The sequence below is a fragment of the Mustela erminea genome, chromosome 16 (assembly GCF_009829155.1).
Source record: "Mustela erminea isolate mMusErm1 chromosome 16, mMusErm1.Pri, whole genome shotgun sequence".
Taxonomy (NCBI): Eukaryota; Metazoa; Chordata; class Mammalia; order Carnivora; family Mustelidae; genus Mustela; species Mustela erminea.
The window spans coordinates 21,045,563-21,072,392 of record NC_045629.1 but is presented as its reverse complement, the minus strand read 5'-3'; the positions used below and the strand labels follow the sequence as shown (position 1 = coordinate 21,072,392).

Here is a 26,830-nt window from a genome sequence, read left to right as displayed (position 1 = left end):
TTTTCAAGACCTCTGTGGAAAATAAGGAATCATATTTGACTGTGTTGATGACTGAGTTTACGGAATTGATGAATTACCTGTAAGAATCTCTGTTGCTGATGGTGTCATGACCCGAGTCTTCCTGCTCGTCTCCCGCCATATTAAAACAGACCCGTTTGCTATTTCTCTCTCCCTTCTCGTTGTCACTCTCTGGTGGTACTACGCACTCTGGTGTCTTACGTTCTAATTTAGGAGAATATGTTATGGAAGACAGAAGGCTGCAATGTGATATTAAAAAAAAATAAGTGCACATTTTCAAACTGGCTGCTACAGAGAACTACCTTACTCGTTGAATATGATAGGCTTAGAAATATTTCTAGGGTGTTTGCTTCACATAAAATTAATTTTTGATTGCATTAAAACAGCTGTATGAAGTTCACTTTTTCCTCTCAGAACAAGTAACAGAAACCGTACCCCATTTAGACAAGGAAACTGTGTTGGTAATCTGTCCCGCCACTTACTGGTTTTGTTATCACAGCAACACTATGATGATTCTCTTTGGCATCTAGGATATGGGGATAATAATAACTAGCCCATATGACTCTGTGACAATGAAATGAGAATATACTCCAGTATATAAAGATTGTTAACTCCCTCCCCTAGTCATTATCACTACCATCTGAAAATACTTGGAGAACTTTAAAGGGCCACCTAAATATTAAAATAAACACTAACTGTGCTTAACTATCCCCACTGGCTTACTCTCAGATATTAAAAACCCATCTATCCATCTACCCCCACCTTGAGTTTCTCCCAAGTGGTCTTTATTGGACAGGAAGAATATCATGTGGCAGTCCTTTCTCACTGCTCATATAAGCAGGTGTTCTGACCATCACAATAGTAAGACATTAAAGAGAGTCGCATACAATGTGAGGACAGGAGACAACAGGGGCCACGCCTATATCAACCACAATCTAGTCACGATGGCATGTCGCAAATCTGCCCAAATGGAAAGCTCTTCCACTTGGACTTGAGGCTGAAACACAACCTTTAGTTCTAAATTGGTGTCACACTTGGTGTGGACTCTGGGTAGCATGGATTCCATCACTCCAGATTTGACTGCTGGGCTGTCAAGAGTTTCTGTTAGTACTCTCTAAAAATTATGCCAACATGGAATCGGTCTTTGCTATCAAACAAAATGCTGTAAAACTTGCAAAATGAATTAAACCATAACTTAAGAAAGGGCCCTTGCATGGCCTCTGCAGCCAAAAATCATCTTCTCATTTACCAAGTACGGGAGACACTCTGTCCTAGTCCACAGCACATAAGTACATATATTCACACTCATTTTTCTAGTGCAATGTCATGTTTGTTTGATTTCAAGACTCTGAGACTGTCTTATACCTCTTACGTGTAACCCACCATGTCATACTGTGCACTGAGTAAATATTTGTTAAGGGATTTCACTAATTAGTTCATTAGAGACATCTTTTGTACCGTGCACTGCTTTGCTGTGCATACAGAAGTTTATAAAACAAACGTAAGCTCCTGTGCTCTTGAAGCTTACATTCTACTGAGAGGAAACAAACCACAAACAAGTAAACTGTATAGTATATCACATGGAGACAAATATTAAGAAGGAAAATAAAGAAGGGAAGGGAGATGGAGCTGTGACTCTGAACAGTATAGTCAAGGAAGGTCTTACTGTGAGATAACATTTGAATAATATTTTGGCATTTTATACCTTTTAGATACCAGTGAAAATCAGGGGGCTGTTATGCAGCTCAAGGCCCTATGAAGCTATAAATTATTTTAAGCAGTTTTTCTGTTCGCAAGGACACTTTTATGTTTTGGAAGATAGATATGTATTTATTCACTCCCTCCACCCAAAAGCTTAAAACATTAGATTAACTCCAATTACCCTAGCTCTATACTGCACAGACAGATGAACTCTGAATGCCAAAGAGGAAGGAGATGCAGGAGTTCTCATTTGCAAGGAGTACTCTCTGCTTTACGTATCTTTTAAATTAGAAGTCATGGGGACGAACATACTCATTGTTTTTTTTTTGTTTTTTTTTTTTTTAAGTCCTGTGAATTATATTCACATACTTGCTTTTCATTTTAAACAGCTGTAATCAGGCTTGCACTGACCCTGTGGGAATAAGTGTTAGGCTTACAAATAAATGATAGAAAAGCAGTGTTTTTGATATCATGTTTTTCGCATAAAATTTCTAGATTCTTAAAAGTAGTAATAGTGCATAAATTTAGCTTTATAATATTTATGCATACAGAAATAGTTTTCCTTCACTTTTGCTCATGTACAATATTAAGCTACCTACTCTAGGTCTGCTAATTCTCAGTTAAAACCCTGAACGGCCCAATCCCCTTCTCACACCCTTGATGAATACAGATTTTTGTACACAGCATTCTACATCTAACCTGTGTTCTTCTACTAAAGTGAGACTTAAATGTCATCATCTTTACCATTTTCATCATACCTAACATTTGTTGACCTCTTATGCCAGTCACTATGCTAAGTAATCAATTCATCCGATCCTAAAGCCTCCTTAGGAAGTAGCTATGACTGTTATTATGGTGGTGATCCTCATTTTGGAGATGGGGCGAGTGAGACACTCTCTTATATACATATACTTTGCAAATGATGCAGAACAGCCCCTCCCTGCATATCATTTCTACACTCGGGAGAGAGGAAGGAAGTCATTAGTGCTATCCACCATATCCCAGTTCTCCTGGGCACATTGCTGGGTGGCCTCCCTTCCCCCATATGGCTAAGAATGACCATCTAACTTGTTTTCTAACTTGTTTTCACTTATGTTTGACATAAGTGGAGGTTACCTGAGTCCCTTCTAGGTGCAAGCCTTTGAGCAAATGTGCAGCCTACATCATTCCCTCTTGCTGAGGGGACAACAAGAGACATTCCAGCTGACAGGGGGTCTGTCAGCCTGAACTCTGAGTGAGGTCAGCATGGAGCAGAAACTCTATGACACAGATGGGCATGGAGAGCAAGCAAGAGAGAAAGCCTGTTGTTTCAAGTCTGTAAGGCTTTAGGGTTTTGTTAACACAAAACAAAAACCAGCTGTATAGAGAGTCGGGTACCTAGAAGGATGATGTATGTGACTGGGCTAGAGGAGTCGCTACCTTATTCTGGGGAAGTAGGCACAGCCTCTGTACAGATCAGTATTAGCCTGATACCTGAGTGCCTAGAAGGCTAGACGTAGACCTCAGGAGCAGCACTGACAGATGGAGGTTTGTCACGTTCCAGGTTCAGAAAAAGACAAGCGCAGCTGGAGCTCAGAGACATGAGAGTGGGAGGATGATAGGGGCAGAGTGTATAGGGCTACACAGGCCAAAGTAATGTAGTTGATATTATTTTAATGGCATTGCAATGCCATGGAATGGTTTTAAGCAGGGAACAAGCATGATTTACTTTTACAGATCCTTCTGGCATTAGCTGAATGTAGAATGCATTGGAGGGGCATAGCTGGTGAGGGGACACTGGTGACCCAGCCTAAGGTGATAGGGAGGATGCATTCTGATGCATACTTGACTAAACCTGATAAGGTCCTGGAGGTGAAGGGACAGGAACAAGAGCCAAAGGTAACACCCACAGTCTGCCTTGCAGAACTGAAAAGATGGGGAATACTTGACTGAGAAGAGGGAATATGTTCATGGGGGAGGAGTCACAGTAGCTTTCTGCATAAGGAAATCTAGAATTCAGTTTTGGAAACAAATTTTAAGTTTGAGATTTAATGTGTTATGTCCCTGTGTTTCATAACCCACATCACAGAGGGGCTGTAGGAATGAAATCAAGCAGTGCTTATATTAATAAAATCATGCCTGGCACATAAACCCCTCTGATACACATTAGTGCTTATGAAGTTGGGCCCTCTTTTCATACATTTACCAGCAAAATGCTCAAAGATAATTCCATCAACAGCCCTACCATTTCTACCTGTAAGCCCAAGTCACTAAGTGTCTGTCCCACAGTGAGGTTTGCTCATGATTCAGTCCGGGGCATCTGGGCCCTATAAGAGACAGGTCTGTTCTCAGCTTTCCTATCTTCACCAGCCCCCAGGACCCTTTATTCATCTCCTCCCTGAGAGAATACACAAACGCTGTATTTTAAAGACCTGTCAATGGTTTTGGATTATCCACAAATTATTTTGTCCTTTAATTATGTCTAGTACCTAACTGTCATTATCCAGAAAGTAGCCCGTCAGAGGACAAAAGTGTTTAGCTTCAATGAGATAAGAATCATAGAATGTTGAATAAATTCCCAACATCCCCTTATTTCATGGTAATAGACAACAAATGTGTCTCTAGTCCCATCTTTGGATCTGAAGGAAGTGGAAGCATTTAGTGGAATGTCTATGTGTTGAAGGAAATGCTATTTCTAGGAGAAGTGTTCCCAAGGGGCAGGGTAAGCGGACAAGCTCAGGACCAGGCCCTTTCCCAGGAATGAAGGATTTCTAGAAAGGCCAGCCATGAGACGTTGTGAAGCAATTTCTCTTAAAACTTGGCAGAGTATCTGAGATCTGCTTCTCTGCTCTGCAGAGATATCTATGTCTGACCAAGAGTAATTACTACATAGTGAGAAAACTGTTTGGTAACTAGCTTTTCAAATAATTCGTCAAGCTCGACTGCACTGCAGTATCTCTGAATGGGGCAAAAGGGAATCCAGGCAGTTGGACGGCTGCACTGTTTTGAAGGGAATATATTGCACATTGAATTATGTGGAACATATTTATATTTAGAATTAAATTATATGGTGCACACAGGGAAGACCAAGTTAGTTTCTCAAATCACTTGCTCATTTCATGTCATTTTCCTAATAAACATGCACAGTAGGGGAAAGACTTTTAGAATAACAGAGTGGGAAACTCTTAAGTAAAAATAGGTAATTATTTTAAGTAGTTTTGGTTAATAAAAATAGCTTAACACCTTTCTTCAATGAGGGCTTCAAATACAAAGCATTTGAAGCCAAATAAAGGGAGCCCTTTGGCTCTACCATTTTCTCGAAAATATATCTACATCAGCTGAACTTTAAAAAAAAAAAATCAATAAATTAACAAAGACAGCCAAATCTGGACAACTGCCAGGAAGTACTGAGTAGTCAATGCATTAGAGTCCTGGTCTCTGAGGTACTATGCGCTCAGGCACATCAATAATCCTGCCATTGGTAAAGGACTTATCTGAAAAGCAGGAATAATAACTCTTGGCCCAACTGGCAGTGTGGGATTGGTCCAGATGTTCTCCTAAAATCCCTCCGAGAGCTAGGATACATGATTCAGTGCCACTATTTATTGCCTTATTAATAAAGATTCTTACTCTGTGCACTTCCTAAATACTTTAGGGAGAAAAAAAAGCTAGTTTCTAAAATAGAACATATCATATAATAAAATTCCATTTATTAAATGAAACAAAATATTATGCCTTAAGATATTACCTTATGTGTCACAGGGTCATTCTCAAAGAATCCAAAGTATCATACAATTGCCTAAAAATAGCCAGCTGTTCTTTTAGCAACCCCAAACTATTTAATTCATCTGTAAATGGGGCAGTCACAATATAGTAAACCGATATAATATAAACATTTTTTTAAAACTAATGTATTAGAACCCATAAAAACAGAATTTCAAGTTCAAATTAACTGATAAAAATGTCAGAACAAATTAGCATAGTAAATAGTAACTATCTAAAGATAACCTTAGAAATATGGTACATCTAATATGGTGATTTTGAGCACTAAATTTCAAAGACATGTAAAATAAGAGATCACGTCGGGGTGCCTAGGTGGCTCAGTCAGTTAAAGGTCTGCCTTCAGCTCAGGTCATGATCTGAAAGCAAGTCCCACATTGGGGGTCCCTACTGAGCAGGGAGCTTGCTTCTCCCTCTGCCCCTCTGCCCCTCTGTGCCACTTGTCCTCGTGGTCTCTTTCTCAAATAAATAAATAGATAAATAAATAAGTTTTTTTTAAAAAAAAAAAAGGAAAGAAAGAAAAAAAGTTTTAAAAAGCGAAATCCTGTCAGTTAAGATTTTATTTGTATAATGTCTAATTACCAAAAAGGCTCAGAATAAGTTCCTTTTTTTTTTTTTTTAAGATTTTATTTATTTGTTAGAGAGAGTGAGAGAGTGAGCAAGCTCAGGCAGACCGAGCGGTAGGCAGAGGCAGAGGGAGAAGAAGGCTCCCTGCCAAGCAAGGAGCCCAATGTGGGACTTGGTCCCAGGACGCTGGGATCATACCCTGAGCTGAAGGCAGCCGCTTAACCAACTGAGCCACCCAGGCGTCCCAAAATAAGTCCTAAATATTTTATGTCAAAACTGAATTTTCCAGGGAAGTATGGGATGATGTGTGGGGGGCAGGAATTAAACAATATAGAACCAACAGCAAAATCTAAATGTGTAACTTCATAAAGAGAGCATGACAAAAAAGGGAAAATGGTGTCTATACTATTTTCAGATTCTACCAACTTCAGTTCTATCTACCAATTTCAATCCCTTGAATGAGAAGTAAGCATAATGTAAGACACTGCACTATTTTTTGTACTGATTTTTATAATTTTCACCACAGACTTGTAATCTGTTATTATTCTTCATCCTGTTTAATAGGTGAGAGACCAAGCTCCCCCAAAGCCCATGTTTTTGTGACTATACAGAGTTGCCTTGCCTGTCTGTGACACACAATCACAACCATGATGTGGCAAAGCATGCCACAGAGTAGAGGCAATTGGCCAACCATCAATTTTTTAAATAAGAATCAGAGTCCGCCTCTTTGCAAAAGTTTTAATTAACTTCCTTCTCTTCTCCATTTTGATAAAAATTTCCAAGTGACTGCCACAGCTATTTGGGTTATTGCTTAGTAAACCATAAATTCAATCGGGGGGAAAAAAAGTTCATTCAGTTGTCTTTGGTCTTAGTGATACATAATTTTGCATTTACTCATTTAACAAGTATGTTAAAGATCTGCTGTTTTATATTTTTTATACATATCTACTGAGTGTAGATGTGTTCTGCTCTATAAAGGATACCAGGAAATCTGCATACCTAGTTGGTACTCTATCCATCATATTTTTGAGTTTAATAGTTTCACATTGAGACTTTCTTAGTGTTTTCTATAAGAAAGAATTTTGCCACTCTCTTCCCTGGCATTAAATGCTTCCTTAAAATATAAATGTATATATTTGCCATGTTATATCCCTTTTAAGGTGTTAGAAGGAAGAGGATCTGTATGGTTCATACTCATGAAATCTTACATTTCTAAAAATGAAAGAGAGAATGATGGATGTTCAAAAGTCACATTTTCTATAGCTATTTTGTTAGGCACATTGAAAACTACAATAAATAAAATACTTACTCATCAATTTGACAAACACACATCTCCACCTCCTTCAGCGCAGTCTGAAGTTTGCCCAACAGTTTCTGATAAATATCTTGAGTTTCCAGGTCTTCTTCTTTTAACAAGTACCGGAGCCCTCGCCCATCCTGCTGTCCCAGAGACAAACCTGAAGGGGCCGCCATGGTCGTGATTGTGTGCTGAATGTACACCATAGGGCTCAGTTTCCCTGAGGAGGTAAGATCATTCCAGAATGATATTTATGACCTTTAACACACAGTAATGGTCGTTGCAATTCATTCTAGACACCCAGGCTTATATTAAATAAAATGCCAATCCAGTGCTGAATATAATTCAGGAATTAAAGCTTATGGGAATTGTGATTAAAATATCCTTCCATCTCATGCTTTACTGTGATGGTATGGAATGGCACTGTCCATCCCTGAAGCTGCTCCTCCTATATTTTTCTCATCGTTACAGGGCCATTTCAGACTAACGGCCCTCACAACAGGATAAGCTGTGCCTGTCATACATGTAAGGAAGGCAAGAACGATTGTTCTTCTTAGAGGAAAGATAATAAAAATGCATAACTCTATTTTTATTCTATAAACTTTTATGTAGAATTATCCAAATGATTATAGAGAGGAATCCTGTCTTTATAAAATTCAGACTTGTTCAGACATCAGAAATCTATCTTACTTCAGGGATGCTAGAATAGTTAACAATTGCCTAAATTATGTTTCGTGATTTGAGGAAGTTTCAAAAGCTAACATACCTTGCTCAGATTTATTTTCCTTATCATGAGAATTATGTTTCCTGCTATCCAGCTGAACACCAAATGCACTCCCAAGGGAGGTTGATGTTTTGGGATAGGAAACTTCCATTATGTTGACATGGCAGTTGGTGGGGCAGAAATCGCTGCTGTGTAATGGGGAGATTTTAGATTTGGCCTGTTTGAAGGTGGGCCAGGCTCTATTCTTCAGTACGCGTGAAAACTGTAAATTAAAGGAGAAACAAAGAGCAGTTGAACACACAGCGTTCATCACTCTCATCACCCATAACGAAATATTAAAAAATTTAATTATGTCAGTTGGCACAAGTGAAATAAATGGTAAGTTGTTGGAAATTAAGTCATTATTTTAAAACCCACACTTTCTAAGTAAAGAAAAGCAATAAAGGCAGCAAATGCATAGGATTCTTTTGAAACTCTGATTACAAGTTAGATGCTGAAAGACATAAATTTAAGTGACCAGTACCATTACTAAGACCCAAATCCACAGGCTGCTAGGAGTTGAGAGTCTGACAGAGAATTTCAATTGGCATCCTCAGATACTGAGATAGGAACACAACATTTCAAGTGAGGCCAAGTGGCAGAAGTGGGTAGCTGCTATTCCAAACACTGTCAGAAAGCCAGCCTAAACCTGAGTCTATGAACAGTTTGGACAGCAATGGCATGGTGGTGCTGACCCAGAAGGGCAGGACAACAAGCAGAACCAACTGTATCTTCCATGCCTCCTGTGAATCACTGCTCAGCATCTGGATCAGGATCAGCCTGAAGACTGGTGTGGACTCTGCTTTTATGTCACTGGAAATAAACTGATACTCAAGGCATCTGCACAACTTTCAAGAATGACCACTCTACTACTTTGAACGTTATGATCAAAATCCATCTAATCCTTGTCATGGTCTAGATGGCTGCCCAAAGTCTGATCTGCACCTAGGTTATTATCTTAAGCTCTCTTCTCCTTGTCCCTTGGGTTTCTTCTCTCCTTCTCTCAGGTCCTGTCACATACGATCTACTCATTCTAAGTCTTTGCATGGCCTGTTGGTGTGCCTAGAATGTTCTTCTTCCCTCATCGTCACATTTACTCCTTTGCATTTTCAACTTCTATGAAATCATCACCATTCGTATCGTGAGCCTTCATCTAGGTCCAATTTCCTTGGCTATGCAGCACATTGTAACCCTCATTATAATTATGAATGATTTTCTTATCTCTATCTCAGTGGATGATAAATTCCATGACAGTAATACCCATGTCTGTCTTGTGCACCATAAACAGCCATCTCATAGAATTGAACTGGATTATAGTTTCAGAAGCAAAAGACTGAGAGCAACCAGGTACATTTGTTTTAGTTGTGTTTAATTTAGTTATAACTGATGTGATTCCGGGTAGGTCATGTCTTTCTACCATTCTTAGTAAAACAAGGAATATGGATGGAATGATCTCTGTGTTCTCTTTTTATTTGAAAACTATAAGCAGACCCTTACAGTTTTTACTAGCAGGGAAGTAATTTGGGCACTAAGAGATTAAAAATTCAGACTAACACTGGTTACTATGTAAGTTTTCTAGGTTAAATTAAAAAATAATGATGTGATATCAAAAAACTCACATGTTATAAATGTAAGCTCACCATTAGAATATGAAATATTTTATCTGTATAAGAAATTGTGCCTTCAAATCACATGTCTGAAGCTACATATCTCAGTAAAGTCAAGCACATAGGAGGAAATAAAATGAGATTGGGTTGAAATGCAGGAAATTGTCAACAAAATTACTAACAAATTTGATAATAATATATAAGGAAAATATCCAAAACACTAAAAGAGTGGGAGTAATTTAGAGAATTCCTAGTCTATGCTTTCACCTAATAAAGAAACTGACTTGAAGACTTATCTGGGAAAGACCCAGAATTTAAGGCCAGATTCAAACTTGCAGTCAGATGATCTTTTCATTGTGGCTGCAGGACAAAAATCTCAGATAAAACTTCGTGGCACACACAAAGGCACAGATATTAATTTTGTTGTGGCACAGCACTGGCCATAATAGGTAGTTTGCTTCTTTTGCTTTCTTTCAAACTTTCTTTTATTTATTTATTTATTTATTTATTTAAAGATCTTTATGTATTTATTTAAGAGAAAATGTAAGAGAGAGCATGAGCAGGGGGCAGGGGCACAGGGTGGGAGAGAAGCAGACTCTCTGCTGTGCAGGGAGCCCAACTTGGGGCTTGATCCCAGGACCCTGAGGTCACAACCTAATGTGAAGGCAGATGCTTAACCAACTGAGCCACCCAGGCACTCTGCCTTCTGCCATTATAACTTTTTACCTGTTTATTCAAACATAAAAAGAAGCATCTATTCCAGACTCTGCACTAAATGCTCGAGATACAGCCCTTGCCCTCACAGAATTCATGGTCTAGTAGGACACAGGTAAAAACAATATAATATTCTTAAATCTAACAATTATATTATTACAAGTATATGTAATGTCTGTATATAAATATATGACCAGCTATGTGCATATATAACAATTATATAATAAATATAACAGCCAGATAATTAGTAATTTGGTAAGTGCTAAGAAGGAAATGAACAGAAGGATGGGGTGTTACCAGAGTGATCAGGTAAGGGAAAAGATTCCCTTCCCAGTGTGCTCACTTTCCTATAGCTTTCCAACATGTATCTCAATACAAATGTATGTTCCCTCTCCCCATACACCCAGACGGGGTGTGTAACCAGGCTTAAATGTGCTTGAACTCTTTCAAAGAGTGTCAGAGAGGAAACTTCTCTGCTAAGAGTCTCTCTTGCAGAAGAAAGAGTCTTATGAAAACTGTGCTCTCTTCCATCTAGGCTGTCCCTAGGAAAGGGGGAGACAAAGGAAAGATCTTAAATTCATGGGTCCTGGAAATTTACTGAATACATTTTGAGGATCAAAAGTGTACTCTTGGGACGCCTGGGTGGCTCAGTTGGTTAAGCAGCTGCCTTCGGCTCAGGTCATGATCCCAGCGTCCTGGGATTGAGTCCCACATCGGGCTCCTTGCTCAGCAGGGAGCCTGCTTCTCCCTCTGCCTCTGCCTGCCATTCTGTCTGCCTGTGCTTGCTCTCTCCCCCCCCCCTCTCTGATAAATTAAAAAAAAAAAAAGTGTACTCTTAGGGGCACTTGGGTGGCTCAGGTGGTTAAGCATCTGCCTTCTACTCAGGTCATAATCCCCGGGTTCTGAGATTGAGCACCAAGTTGGGCTGGCTCCCTGCTCTGCAACAGTGGGCTTCTCCCTCTGCCCCTCCCCTGCTTGTGTAAATAAATAAATAAAATCTTAAAAAAAATTTACTCCTAGACAGCATGCCCTAATATGTAATTATGCCACCTTTCTGTAATGCAAACCTAAAATGAAGTAGGTACAGTTCTTGTATCAGTTGTAGTACGTGCATGGGAACACACTCTGGTCAGGCCATCCAGTAGTACATGGCGTCTTTCTTAGAAACATCAAAAGAAACACAGAGTTCATTGATCTGCTTTGGAGAAGCTTGCAAGGAAAGACAAAAAAAAAAAAAAAAGCCAAAACAAAACCAAAAAAAAAAAAAAAAACCAAACAAACAAACAAAAAAACCAACTCTTTCCCATAAAGGAAAATCACAATTTTGTGATAAAGAAATGTACAGGGTATAGGGGAAGGTGAGCTGAAACACAACACTTTAAAGCTATTTTGGATAGCACAGTCCAGACTTACTCCATCTTTATTGCTCTACCCAACAATCACACATCCAGGGCTCTCTAAACCATGCCCTGTTCTAGGCATCTTGGGAAACATCAGTGAATGAAACCGATTTCTGCTTCTGGAAGGTTACATTCTAGTGAGGGGAGAAGCCAGCAATATACATAAGTCAGTTTCATCAGGCTAGAAGATGATAAGTGCAGCTGAAAACAAAATCAACAGGAAAAGAGGGCTGGGAGTTTCAGAGGTAAGGTGAAGAACGCATTGCTGATTGCAATCCTCACTGAGAAGCTGGCATTTAAGTAAAATCTTGAAGGAAGGGAGAGCTGGGAATGTGGGCACAGGAACAGAAGCCTTCCCAGCAGAGTGAGCATCCAGTGCGAAAGTTCCAAGGATGGTATGATTCTATGAACATCAAGAAGACCAGTGTGACTAGAGCAGACAGAGAGGGGAAAGGAAGAGGAGATAGGAGTGGGGAGATACTGGGTGGAGGGAAGGCACAGATAATCTAGGAGCTCAGAGGCCTTTGGAAGGATTTAGCTCTTACTATGATTGAGACTCACAGCCCCTCAGAACAGACTGCCTGTGGGCAAGGGAGGAAGCAAGACTACTTGTGGGAGAGACAACACTGGCTCACCCTAGGCAGTCAGTAATCGAAGCAGTGAGAAAAGGCTGCACAAGGTGAAGGTGGGACCCAGAGAATGGTATGTGAGAGCCAGGAGTAAAGAGTGCACGCAAGGTTTCTAGACTGAGCTATGTGGAGGGTGGGTCTCATTCTCAGGTAGAGAAAACAGCAGCTATGACAAACGGTGCAGGGGCGGGAACAGGACTTTATTTTGGACACATGAAGTCTGAGATAACTATTAGACTCCAACGGAGAGGTAAGATGGCCCAGGAGATTGAATGTGATCACCAGGGGATGGAGAATGGAGTGAGAAAAGGGGAGGGAGCAAATGCTGAGCTCTGCAGCAAGAAGAGGTCAGAGAAAAAAGAAGGAAAAAGCATAGAACACTCACTGTGACTGAGCCACCCAGAAAAGACAAAACCAGGCAGAGGTAGGAAAAAGGTTCAAGAGAAGTACAAGGCTGACTGCACAGATGCCACTAAAACAAGGAATAGGATGAGGACGGTGAATGAATTTCGGCAAAATACAGGTCTTCAGTGATCTTAAAAAGAGCCACCCCAGTTACATGGAGGGGACCTGAGCCCATCTTGAGTGTGTTAAGAATGAAAAGTGAGTGAGACAGCAGGTCTAGACAGCAAGTATAGGGAGCTCTTTTCAGAACAGAGTTCAAGAAATGAAACAAGAGGTAGAGAAAAGTATGAGAGTCAAGAGAAATAACTGATTTTGTACTCTAGGTGATATTAAAGCCTATTTGTATGTTGATACAAATAAATAATTCTCAGAAATGGAGCTATGGGTTTCTACTGCATTGGTAGTTAATTCATAAATCATTAACCATGACAACACATTAATATCCAGTTGCAGTCACTTGACTAAAAATAAAAACTAAGACAGAGGTAAGCTACTATTTTACAGATAGTCTCCCATTTCAATTAAGTGTTAAACCCCATTGGCATGGAGTTACAAAAATTCTGTATTGAGGGACAGGGACATGGAGAAAAATTTTGGCTCCAATTCCTAATCCACAGGTTAACTTGAGTATTATGTGGCATTGGTAATTAAAGGTACTTGGAATATTTCAAGTAAGACTGTGGATTCCTACCTGTAATAGTTTTGGGTAAAGAGGAAGTACCTCTTGAAAGCTCATTAAATATTTATATGGAAGAATCCCTAATACACAAAATAAACCCAATTATGGAATTATTCTCCAACAGGGAATGAATCTAGAATTTAAAAGGGATCTAAGGACAACACAGGGTAAGAATGTTTCTCCAAACAGTGCATAGTTTTATGTCTGGATCACCCACACATCCTGCCCAGAGAAGATGAAAAGCTTGCTTAGGATTCATTCAAGTTTCCAGTATAAGGTCTGAACTTCTCTCATACACATGTTAAAAAACATCTGTGGCCCTGTACAGCTGGCCAGAAAATCAATTATGATTGCAGCATCCTGGCTATAGAAATGGCAGAAATCAACTTGTTCCTATTTTTAAAACCTAAAACTTTTAGAGTCAAAATAAAGGAAAACCAGCCTTCGTGAGATTTTAGTTTCTATGGATACATTTAGTTTTACAAAAAGAGAGGTATTTGAAGCCTTCATCTGGAAGAAAAAAAATACATGTTACTAATAATAGTTTAAAAGTAAGTTTGTGGAAATTAAAAATATATATTCACAAATGCTATAGTTTCTGTGGACATGCCTTTGCTACACAAACGGAGCTAACCTTACATAACCTAGTATGGCTATTATTGTCTTCGCTGTTTGAATTTTGTTTGAATAAAAAATATCCCTGAAATATTTTCCTGTTAATCTTGTTTCTCTATCTAGTGGGAAAGACAGTCAATTATTCTAAATATGCATAGTCAATAAGGGATGATGAAAGGACACCTTACAAAGTGCTTACGTCCTAGCTGACTGCAAGATTCTCCTTATTTCTAAAATTAAAAATAAAAACAAGTGAGACAGCATTCCATAGGATGGATACCTAGTCTGCTATGCTATTTGCCAGCTAAGTGACCTTAAGCAAATTCTTAATCTCCCTGCGAAAGGAGCAGATGGTATGAGTATTCAGTACATATGGCTGTTTCGAGGCTCAAACAATAATGTACATCCACGAGCCTTCCACATTCAGTGATATTATTTTTATCATCTAAAATCACTGCCCATTAACCTGTCCATCTCTGCTTTAAAAGCTTTCTAGGCTCTTAGTTACTTCCGAGAAAATGGAAGATACTTTTTACTCCCCAGGATGATGTTTTTGAGAATTCCCAACATTTGGGCAAAAACCTTGCCCCTTCTGCTTCTAATCCTACCCCCAACATACTCTCCAGTTTATCACAAACCAGATTTTGGTTGGAAACCAAGCTATAACACCATTTTCCAGCCACCATGACCCATCCATCATAGAACCAGATGCATCCTACCTCCTATGCTCCACTTGAATTGATTCTTTTCTCTCCATCCCTAATGCTTCTACATGAGACCAACTCACCATAGACTTGTACTCTTTTACAAACAAATCTGATTATTACGCCATTCTAAAATATCACCCGAAAAATCAGATTTTGTCAGTTTTCTTCTTAATGGTATCCAACTCGAACCCTCCTTTCGAGTCTAGGCAATATGCCAGTTCTTTATCAATAAAATCAGTCTCGTTTCTACATCTTTGCCTTCACTTACGAGATCCCTCTGTCTTCACTTACGAGATCTCTCTTTCCTGGAGTCCTTTCTCTATTTCTCTTCTCGCTGACAAATCTTTCAACTTGCAGCAGCTAGCAACTGCTGACTACTCCATCCACAATAATTTCTCCTTTATTGAAACGCTATTGTCCTCGTAGTTGGACCCATAGTGTTTAGCTGTGTAGTGGGATTTAGCTGTGGAATTGGAACAATACATATGCTATGTAGCGTAGTGTCAAATGCAGATAAGCAAAGAAAAACCAAACTTATGATAAAGGGGAACAAGGTTCAAAATCCACAGCTGCGTGCCTTTGGGGAAGTTACTGGACCTCTCTGAGCTTCGGTCACTTCGTCAATAAAATAGATGATGTTTCATGTGATTGTGCTGATAAAATTATGTAAAATCTCAGTGCAATGCCAGACCCTGTAGGGGACTGCTATAAACTGTTGTGTGCAACAGAACTCCAAGGAGCACATTCCACTTGTTATGGTGAGACCTCCTAGTAGGTTAAGTAGTCAGTATTATTATTATTACTTACTTCATGTATTTTGACCTTTCTTATAATGCAAATGGTAAACATGGGGGTAGGGCAGCTACCCTCAAGTAATTATGGACAACCTAATAGATACACATTCAGTAAATATTTTCCTCTTCTTCCTGCCCCATCCTGCAGCAAATTTGCTTCTGAGAAGTTGAGTTTTTGACTTGTGCCACTGGCTTTCATTAAAGAGTATATTAAAAATGTCTGTCACATAAAACAAATTGCTATTTCTTTTTCAGGGACATGTTTACGGGCACTGCCCTGACATTTCCTGGTGCCATCTCTTTGAAATTCAGTGTGAGAGATTTCTTTTGGAACTCAGTCTAAGAAAAGCTTTGCTTCTCTTGAGAAACATGTATAAATCACAGGATTGCTGATAAATATGTAGTAGACTGTGTTTCTTCTTTTATTTTGGTTATCAGGAAACTGAAGTTCAGATATCATATCCCACATTAGCAACTAACTAGAGTCTTAGGACTTGCTGATCTCATCACCCTTTTCCCCTGATGGGTCTATACATCATCAGTGTACTATAACTTTACCTATAAATGTACCTGCTAATTTTTCCCTAATATCCATTCTCTCTTTTTTCCTTTTATTAATAAAATTCTGTGAGTTTTTTTTTTATTTTTTTTAATTTATTTTTTAAAAGATTTTATTTATTTATTTGACAGACAGAGATCACAAGTAGGCAGACAGGCAGGCAGAAAGAGAGAGGGGAGGAAGCAGGCTCCCTGTAGAGCAGAGAGCCCAATGTGGGACTCAATCCCAGGACCCTGAGATCATGACCTGAACCGAAAACAGAGGCTTAACCCACTGAACCACCCAGGCACCCAATTCTGTGAGTTTTAGTTGGGCACGTGAATGCCTTGTTGGGGACAACATTTCTCAGCCTGCTTCTACTAAATGACTAATCAGATGTGAATAGGAGAGTGGCTTCCTGGTCATGCCCTCAACAGGAGCTCTTTACTTTCTACTTCCTCTTTTCTCTTCTGAGGGACTATAGCTTAGACATGGTGCTGATGAGCCGACTTTGACTTTGTAGAAAGGGCGATGTCTTAGGGGAGAGAACAAAAATAGAGAAGGATCCCTAGAATATCATCAATCCGCACCCCACTGGACTCCAGTTGAACTTCCATATGAGTGAAAAATAAGCTTTCAGTTTTAAGCCTGTGTTATCTTGGTCCCTCTCACAGCAGCTGAATCAATACCCTACATAATATACCCTCATCCTACTGTTTTGTTTTTACTTACATAGTTTACTTTTGTTCATGTGTATTTCTTTAAGCTATTTCTACTGCTTTTGTTGTTTGTATGAATGGAAAAAGAAAAAGAAATGAGACACACACACTGACAAGTTTGACAACCAAAATTGGCCCCAAACCCTGTCATACTTCACACAAATCCATTTCTGAAATAGAATGATTCTCTTTTCAAAATGTGCTTAAAGGGAAATATTAATTTGCATTTGTTTAGACCTTTTAAATTTTACTTACAAGCACTGTCCTATCTTACACCGAAGGGAGAACTAAAGAGAATTTTCTGTCCTTCAGCTTCAACAAGGTGTATTCATGGCATCTTTCCCAAACTCAAATAGGTGACCTGACCTCAGTGATCACAGAGATAGGATTAACAGATGTGACAGTTAAGCAGTGATCTTGAGAATCATTTTTCTTCATGCAAATGGACTTATAAAAAAATAAAACAACAATACATATTCAACCTCCCAAGCTAAAGATTTTAGGAAGTCTTAAGGAAAAACATGGTGATTCTTCTTCCCCTTGTCCACATCTCACCTGAGGCAACCAATGCTGAAGTATTAATTCTTGCACTTCCCTATTCTCCCACAGCCATATTTGGACACATATGGGCTTATCTCTCACCTAATTTACCAGAAGCATAAAACATACACACTTAACTCACATTCATAAAAACTATGGTAAATAATATTTCCTAGTATGGCTGTACCAAATTTAAAAAAAACAAACCTCATTTTGAGGGAAATAATTTAATTAGCCAATCTCCTATTGACACAAATAGAAAAAAAAAACTTACTAGAGGATATATTTTGGAGATCAATTTATACTAATTCTACCTCTAAATTATGTCTTCTACTTTTTTTTATCTCCCCCACCTTCACCATTGGCCAAGCTATCATCACCACTCACTGGGACTATTGCAACAATTTCCTCCTCATCTCTATGTCTCTATCCTTGCCTCTTGCAATCCATTCCTACAGAAGACACAGCACCACCTTCTTAAAACCTTAATCAGATGAAGTCACTCCCCTATTTAAAAGCTTCTGATCGCTTCTCGTTGATGTGAGAAGAAAATCCAAACTCCCTCCAAAGTTCCTAAAGGTAAAAAGTTTCCAAGCTCTTCACACTGGTCCCTGCCTAAGCCTCCATCCTTCTGACCTGTACCCCCCTCAGGTCCCCTCCCCCACCACCCCGTTTTTGTTGCTGTTGTTGTTGTTTTTGCTTTGGGGCCCTTGTAAAGATTTATTTAATTCTTTGCTGCTTTTCCCACTCAAATATAAGTACCCTGAGAGGGAAGATCTTCTCTCCTTTGCTGCTATATTCTAAGCACCAAGAATAGTGGTTGGTATACAAAATGTGCTCAATAAATATGTCAAATAAATTTCAAGGAGACGGTGTTCCAGGTACTTTCTGATTGAGAGTTTGAGTCCCTCTGTTAAGAGAAAAGGAAAAGAACTACTGACTCATAATTAAGTGGCCTGGCTTTACATCCCAACTCTATCTTTTGCTAGTAATTTAATTCTTTAGACTTCAGTTATTATAGTTGGAAAATGTGGAATAATGATAGCTTTCAGATTTATAAAGATCAAGTAAGACTAATGGATGTAAAGGCCTATTAAAAACTCTAAAATGTTATATAAATGTTACTATTTCAATAAACTGGTACATAAGTAATGAAAATATCAAGAATTGAATTAAATTGGACATTTAAATAATTTAAACAATAATTCCATGCAAAGTATATACATAAACCTCTTACCTTTTTATAACTGGATATTCTCTGACATATGTGCTCTATTTTTTCACTACAAATCGCACTGAATTTACTCTGAAGGTCAGTAGGAATCACTTCATTTAGAGAGTTAAGGCTGGTACAGTTTTGTACAAAATGATCATCACTTTTAGCCAGGGCTTCAAGAATCTGGAGTAACACACACGCACATGGAACAAGAAAAGAAAACCTTCAAAATTAGCCAAATAAAATTTTCACAATTCTAGAACGCAGGGTGACCCTACCCGGCACACTTCCCTGAGCTGCTTGGGATTTCTGTGTTCAGTAAAACCATCCCAGTGAAGTGATGGGCTTGTGTGTTTGGCCCCTCATGCTTTGCCTTCTGCCAGCTGTTAAAGGTTGCCTGAGGAAAGTGAGTGGACTTCAAAGACTCCCTGCTGGATAAGTCAGTATGCTCTGATGTGGTAGCACACTGCCTGTATTTTAGTTGGAGTTACTCAGAACTTTTTTTTTTTTTCTCAGTTTGGTAGCAGAACCACAAACATGAAGGAAAACCAACAGAATGGCATCCTTACTTTCTACTGAGAGGCCAGTACAGAGAATGCATATAACGAATATTTGCTGATGAAATGAATAAGAAATTGTTTGGCTAAAGTAAAATCAATGATAGTTGCAGGGTCTGAGCTCCATCTGATAAAAACATCCCTGTGATATATTCAATTAATAAATCCCTTTGGCTATTTGAATCAATTGTAAGACAGCACTTGTGTGTATTTGTGTGTGCATACTACTGATCGCTGAGAATTTCCAACGAGTTGAGTTAATTACGTGTCATACTGATGACTGTTCAAAGATTGCAAGGACCAGTTACACCCTTACCTGACATTTTTATAATATTGGATGAGGGATACAATATATAGATGCTATGTTTACTTGAGCTCCCTCACCACCTCTACTTCTCTGACTTACAGAATATAAAGTTTAAGCTTTTTGTTTAATCGCTTCTCTAAATAATAGAGTTCGCTTTATCATTAGCCATGTGATCTTGGTTAAATTTCTAATTTCTTTTATTTTCTTTTCTTCATGTGTAAAATAGAAATATCTGCAAGACTTATATAGTTCTCATACATAAAATAACCCATGTAACTTTGAAAATCTGAAATAGCTAGAAAAAGGAGATAAAATAATGCTAATAACCTGGTGCCAAACTTTTACATGGATTGCCTTAGTAATGTAATAGTAAGTGGTTGCATTTTGAAAACACAGATTCTATATCAAAAGATATATAGTGGTAGGACAGCATCAGAATAATGGAATATTTTTGAGGTTGACTTTTAGAATATAAAACAAAAACATAAAAGAATTTTTGAAATAGTGCATAGTCTATCTCAACTACTCATATATGAAACAAGAGTTAACATGAAAAAATAAAAGTAGGGAAGCTATATATAATACCTGAATCCTTACCAAGTGATAGAAAAGCAGATTAAATACTAGAGCTTAGGCCTGGGGAGGGTCTAATAGGAGCTTTACTTATTTACTTAGTGGAGGGGTCATGAAAAGCAAGCACAGGGTCACCTCTCACTTACAATATTTTATCCATTTGATGAAAACTCCCTTCCTCCCGCTCTATCTTGGTTTAGTCTGAAGACTAAGGATGATATCCTTCCCAGCTAAGAATTACATAAATGTCTGAGGGTCTAATTCATAAATGGATCTCTACGCCTTGTGAAATTTTATGAAATAAACATGAGACTTGCAGAATTTGAAGTTTCTTATAATACATTTCAAGACTTCAAATACTTTTCAGAGGATTATCTACATTTAAAAAAGCACCACCTGTCACAAAAACCATCTGAAAGGTAATCATGATACTGAATCAACAGATGTAGCAAACTCAACTAAATGCAGAAAAGCCTTTGCCAAATCAACTAACATTTGCCTGGGCAAGAGTCCCATCTAACATCACACTGTACTCCAAAAGAGATCAATAAAAAGAAAGGTTGTACGCATATCGAGTAATGGGGGGAAAAAAGAAAAGAAAGCTGAATGAGCTGACAGCTGAAGCACATACAGCTATTTACACATTTTAAAGTGGAGGTGGGGGTGGTGTCAGGGACTTTATTTAGAACAAAATCCCTTGTTTTCCTGGGATCACTCATACCTTGGCGGTGAGGCTGAAGAAACCTTTGGGCTCAATCATCTTCTCTACCACGTTGCACTTTATCCCAGCTGTGCTGTCGTACTCATACACGACCCCATATTCCAGGTGCACATTATCCACTGTCAGACTCACATGCTCCTTCTTCCCATCGATGATGGCCATGGTGTTAAACTTGTCAATTACCTCTGGAACAAAGACACTATGAATTCAACAAATTCAGGAAGGGTTTGCTAGTCTCTTCAAAGAATTTGAGTCTCTCTGAATAATTTTTAAAGATTTCTTTAAAGGATGGCTATATCTGATGTCTCGTTACCATTTTTTAAAAACAAGAACACTTTAAAAAAAAAAAAAACACATATGTTTGAGTGATCCGAATCTCACCACTCTAACATGACTAGTCTTTGCACATTTATTTTGATCTATGGACCATATGTATGCCTATTTATACCATTATAAACGTTACACAAACAATTTTTTTTTTATTAGAACCATGCATGACTTAAAGTAGGGCTCCTAAAATTGCCTCAAACATTGAATGAATATTTGTTCAATGCAGAAAAAAATAAAAAGCCATTCTGAAGAAGTGGAAAGGAGATCCAATAATAATTTTTTTTCAGCAGACAGGATGCATGAATTTCCCCCAGACAGCATATCTTCTGTAGATAGCTCACTGAGAAAATGTCATTGTTTGCTATAATAACGTTTTCATCTGGACTATCTTCCTATCGGTTTTTGGCCAATGGTCAGACTAGTGGCATAAAATCACCTAAAATCTGAAGCAAGAAAAACCCCTGAGAAACCTAACAGCAAATATTAAATTAGCAAAAATAGAATATTAGTTAACTAAAAACAATTAAGTCCCAGAATGGCAGACACAGCAAAAATAACATAGGAAAAATCAGAATAATGGTTTATCTTAGAATAATTGAGTCCCAGAATAGCTAGAAATAAATTATCAGAGCAACTCATCAACCTTTTCACTGTGGCACTAATGATGATAAGCAAAAACAGCTAACTCTAAATGAGGAATAAAGGCCTCAAGACAAGGTCCTGAGATTTGTACTAGTTTAAATAATTAAGAAAGTTGGTATGTCAAAACAACCTTGGAGCTCCAGTATGGTTGAAATATTTCTAATATCACCCATGATCTTAGTGGCTCCTACCCAGTGGCCTTGTAGGAGTAGAGGGAACACAGCTTTTGGCAGAGTGCGCCGCCCTTATGATCAGTGTGTGTAGTAGATTGTGTAACTGCTGGTCTGGAAGAACCTAGTAGTACAATAAAGATGTCCAGAGTTATCTACTAGTAATGTGAATGGAAAGATACCAGGAAAAGGTAAGCGAAGGTTCAAGGACTTCTGTGGAAAAATGTTGAAACAATAATTCAAGGTATTTGTCCAATGCAAAAATATAACTTTAATTGCCTCTCTCCCTTTACTTTTGAGGAAGAGGCCACTAATACAGCAATCTGCTGGTTGCTTCATGGAGGAAACAGAAATGGTATGAGTCCTTATCAAAAGATCTCTCTCCTTCTCTCACTTTTACATTGTCTCTTGCATTACAATTAATGTTAGAATACAGTAAAAGTTATTTGAATCAAGAAAGTATTTTCAAAGGGACTATAGACTTTCTTTCTAAACTCAGGCTTCAAATTTTAGTGCACATACAGATCAGCTCTTCTTAAACTGGAAATTCTGTTTCAATAGGTCTGGGCAGGGGCTGAGATTCTGCATCTCTCCAGGCGATACTGCAGCTGCTGGTCTGTGAACCACATTGGATTAGGAAAGTCCACACAGCATTTAAACTCAAAACAAGGAAGCACGTTATAACTTGGGTTTGAATCCTCATTCTACCATTTACTGACTTAGGCAAATCCTTTAAGCAAATATGCTTTAATTTCTTCTTCCATAAAATAAGGATGATGACAATAACACTATGGAGAGATTTTCTTTTTTGATGAGTTTTTACAACAATGGCATGTTAGTGACTAGCTCTTATTACATATGTATTTGACATAACATCTATTTGGTGATAATGATTTAAGAAAGTTGCTTGAACATAGAAGATATTCAATACTTGGGATGAGACACAGGCACACTGAAAAAGAATACTACTATGACAAATTAGGAGAAAAAGAAGGAACCCACCTTCTACTTTGCAGTCAAAAGCATCCCCTACTTCATCTCCAGGAGGTTTGGAGTTAGACTTTTGAAGGTCTTCTTGAGCGCTCTCAATGCTATTATACACCCATTGTATGGAATCTTGCTGGAATGAGGAGGGGGAAAGAAACCTCAGAGGTATTAGTGCTTCTAAAAATGTATATCCATTTCACAAACCCATTTTAGGAGAGTTGATAATCTTATTTATTCTTCTAGTTTATTTAAAGATAATAAAATTTGAAAGAGAAAGAAAATCAACATCAGAAACTCATAAAAAGTCAACAGCAAGTATATTATTTAGCAAATTGATTTTTTTTAGGCTTGAAATTTTATCTTCCAAAGATGTTTCTAAATAGGCTGCATTTCCCAAGTGTCTTACTTAAATGCCTCAAGTATATCTTAAATTATAAATTACATTTTTAAATAAATAAATGCCAGATGGGCAGTTTTCTGAAGAATCAATCATGTATCACTATACAAACCACTTAAATGCTCTCCTGACACATATATTTAATACAGTTAATGCTTTTTTGAAGCAAACCAATAAGAAAATTGGAAGAACATCTTTTTTTTTTTTTTTTTTGGGGGAAGAACATCTTTCATTTCATTGGGTTCCCAAGTGATGTAACTTTTTTAATCCTTCCATATCATTAATCATCCTATATTTTAATTAAAATAGCAATTGCATGCTCATCTAAATAAATGAGAAAGAGGAAATGGCCACCATGCAAATTCTTTCAGGTCTGCATTATTTACTTTAAAGTTTATACCTTTCCTAGGTCAGATGATGAAACTGAATTGCACTACGTAACTGTGGTATCATTTACATCATCCATTTTTCTCTTATATTAACTTCACAGTTGTGTTTCATTACTATATTGCCAACCATCATTAAAAGGCTAGTTAATATCGATCATTCAAATACCCCTTGGTAACTTGTTGTGACCCCTAAGGAACCACATGCTCTGGTATCCACACCTCTGTGTAGCTCCTTCTCACACTGTGCCAAGGCTTAGTCATGGGATCTGATTTTTCCAAAGGGATATTAGCAAGCATGGTTTAAATAGAGTTGATCGCTTTATGCCCTCTTCAAAGGCAGACACCATGCAGATAGGAAAACTCCCTAGACTGGAAAGGGAGGCCATAGGGAGGAGCTCTGGAGTGAGAGAACTCAAGCGGGGAGATGCAGAGCCCAGACCTTCCCAGCAAAACTCTGCGCATCAGCACCTTCATAGGAATCAACACTCAATCTATCTGCAGATGCAGAATCAAGGGAAATAATCAATCATTGTTGTTTTAAGGCCAGTAAGTTTTGGGACAGTCTGTTTTGTGGCAATGGATACATGATGGAGCAGGTGACTTGCCTAGTGAATTTTTCTAATTATTGCTTTTCTTAAAAAAAAAAAAGATTTTTTTTTTAATTTGGGGAGTAATTTATCAGTTGCCTATAACACCCAAATAAAAATCTTCATAAGTGTTCTTAAGATTTTATTTATTCATTTGAGAGAGAGGCAGAGAGAGAGAGAGAGAGAACAGACGGTGGCAGGACTGGGGGTGGAGGAGGCAGAAGGAGAAGCAGACTTCCCGCTGATCGGGACTCAATCTCAGGACCCTGCAATTATGACCTGAGCCAAAGCCAATTATGACCGACCGAGCCACCAGGAATCCCTATTTACTGCTTTTCTTAATCATTTCACTAACCACCCCCTCTCTAAGAAGGCAGTCAAGGAAAGTGAAAAGGAACCAAACTCAAATCACTTTGGTCACTTATCAAAATTCCAATTGAAGGGGAAAGTTTTGATAATTTCAAAAGTGTCTTTTTAAAAAAATTCATTCAATAATACAGTTCAATAAATATTTATTAAACCATTATCAATCATTCTCTGCTTTCTCTTCAGATTGCATAAATCTTTCGCCTTTTACCATTATCAACCAGAATAACTATGAGTCTATGCATGAATTCCAATTTGCTTTGCTATTTTGACCTTATTAATAAGCAAAATTGATGAGCTATTTTCTTGTAGGTTCAGTATTTTATAGGATGTCAGTCCTGGCCTATGAGAAAATAACCACTCCACTCCTCTCTCTGGTTTGGACATAAAATCATATTCTCAAGTCCAAAAGAGTACTTGGCTATGCATGAAGGAAAAAAAACAAAGCCTCTCCTCTAAAGTTCCTTTTACATTTAGTTGATTAATCTGAGAGAATTTTCTCTTATAGCCCAATATGCAATTGTACCTCATGGGATAAGCTCTGCTTATAAATTAGCATTCTAATTTTATTTTTCTACAGCTCTTGAAATTGAATCAGAGGATAATGCTTAGAATTTTAAGTAATGATAAGTACATTTTGGTATTTTCTTTTAAGAGCTAAATCCAGTTAAATAAATATATCCAAAACTCAATCACAGACCCTATAAAACCCACACAGATGTACAGTGACCATTATATATCCTAAAGCATTCACAAGGGTCAAGAAAACAATTCAAACCTTTGGATTTCAATTTGATAAACAGTTAAGTCTTTGAAAACTCCTATCACAATGCAAATGAAAATACCCCAGAGCACTTTTAAAACAATGATTAATACTGTTAACAATAAGATGCAATCATTTAAGCATAATTGATTATAAATAATTATGCAGATAAAGCAATCATCAAGAGATTTACAACGCTGTGCTTAAATGTGAACCTAAAGGTAGAAAACACAGACATCTCTGGCACTATCTTGTGTTGACCTCTCGGCTTTCTACCCAAGTTTGCAACGAGATCCGGGTATACTGCAGGGCAATTTACCTTCATTGGTCTTCTGTATTTCCTGCAGGCTGTAACATGTGCAATAACACTGGCATGGGTCTCTTTGCTGACATTGATTCCATTTACTTTGATAATACACTGTCCAGGGTGAAGACCAGCTGCTGCAGCGACAGTTCCTTCAAATACAAATGAGAAAATTGCCAAAAATTTGAGGAATGAGATTCCTTTTTATCACATAGGCAACAAGGAAAGCAATTTTAAAATATAATAGAGATCTAGCTAGTAAGTTCTTGATAAATTTGGTTCTGATAGCAATGCCCTCTCAACATTTTTCTACTTTTCATCTGGCCATTCAAGCTGTGATTAACAGAATATTCTCCCATCTCTCTGAGAATGAATGTGAAGGGATATTGTAAAGTGACCTTTATAATACTAATCAGTTATTTTCCCTCTCAACTTTTTTTTTCACATTTCATAGTTTTATTGAGACATTTTCAGTTTTAATTATCTATTTTAGGTACAATTCTGATGATCATATCAAAGCTGTATTATAAATAGCAGATAGTAAGTTGGCTGCATGCCTTAGACACACACATAAGCACACAATATTGTACACTCTCCTGCATGCAAACTTAAAGGAAATATACATTCCTTTTATTAAAAACACAATTACGTACAATAAGTCTGGAATTTGTTAAGCTACCATTGATTTAGATAAACCTGAGAAGGCTCAAAATGTCAAGTAACACTGTTTCCATACTCCCCATTCAATGAAACTTAATCACAAAGAAATCTAGTTAAACTATATTAAAATCACAGATAATATAAAAATAAACATTTCTGCAAGAAGACTAAACATATTAGAATTCAAAGTCACAAATTTTGATATGTAACATTCCCTTTCATATTAATTTGTAATGATGTGTACGATACAGTGTACAAAATAATAAAAATTATAACAGAATTCAGCAGCCAAATCATTTACAGTTATCACTATAAAACTTGAAATTAAAGTTATCAACTGAACAAAAACATTAAAATAGCAGTGTTGAACTTGCTGGTAGCATGTTACTTAGAAACTCCATCTCAACTC

The 26,830-nt window shown here is 37.8% G+C and overlaps 1 protein-coding gene across 6 annotated transcripts in view; it reads right to left on the bottom strand.

The window, feature by feature from the left end:
- PREX2 (phosphatidylinositol-3,4,5-trisphosphate dependent Rac exchange factor 2) overlaps nucleotides 1-26,830 on the bottom strand; it is a 337,813-nt gene that overhangs the window by 158,194 nt on the left and 152,789 nt on the right. For 5 of the 6 annotated variants that reach the window (XM_032316156.1, XM_032316153.1, XM_032316150.1 and 2 more), the window contains 7 exons: nucleotides 25,777-25,913; nucleotides 22,971-23,088; nucleotides 20,827-21,011; nucleotides 18,690-18,851; nucleotides 8,109-8,328; nucleotides 7,355-7,562; nucleotides 78-257 (listed from right to left, as the gene is read on the bottom strand). In XM_032316156.1, coding sequence (XP_032172047.1) covers nucleotides 78-257; nucleotides 7,355-7,562; nucleotides 8,109-8,328; nucleotides 18,690-18,851; nucleotides 20,827-21,011; nucleotides 22,971-23,088; nucleotides 25,777-25,913 — 1,210 coding nt within the window. The remainder of the gene's footprint in view (nucleotides 1-77; nucleotides 258-7,354; nucleotides 7,563-8,108; nucleotides 8,329-18,689; nucleotides 18,852-20,826; nucleotides 21,012-22,970; nucleotides 23,089-25,776; nucleotides 25,914-26,830) is intronic. The other variant, XM_032316155.1, reaches the window with a different exon arrangement.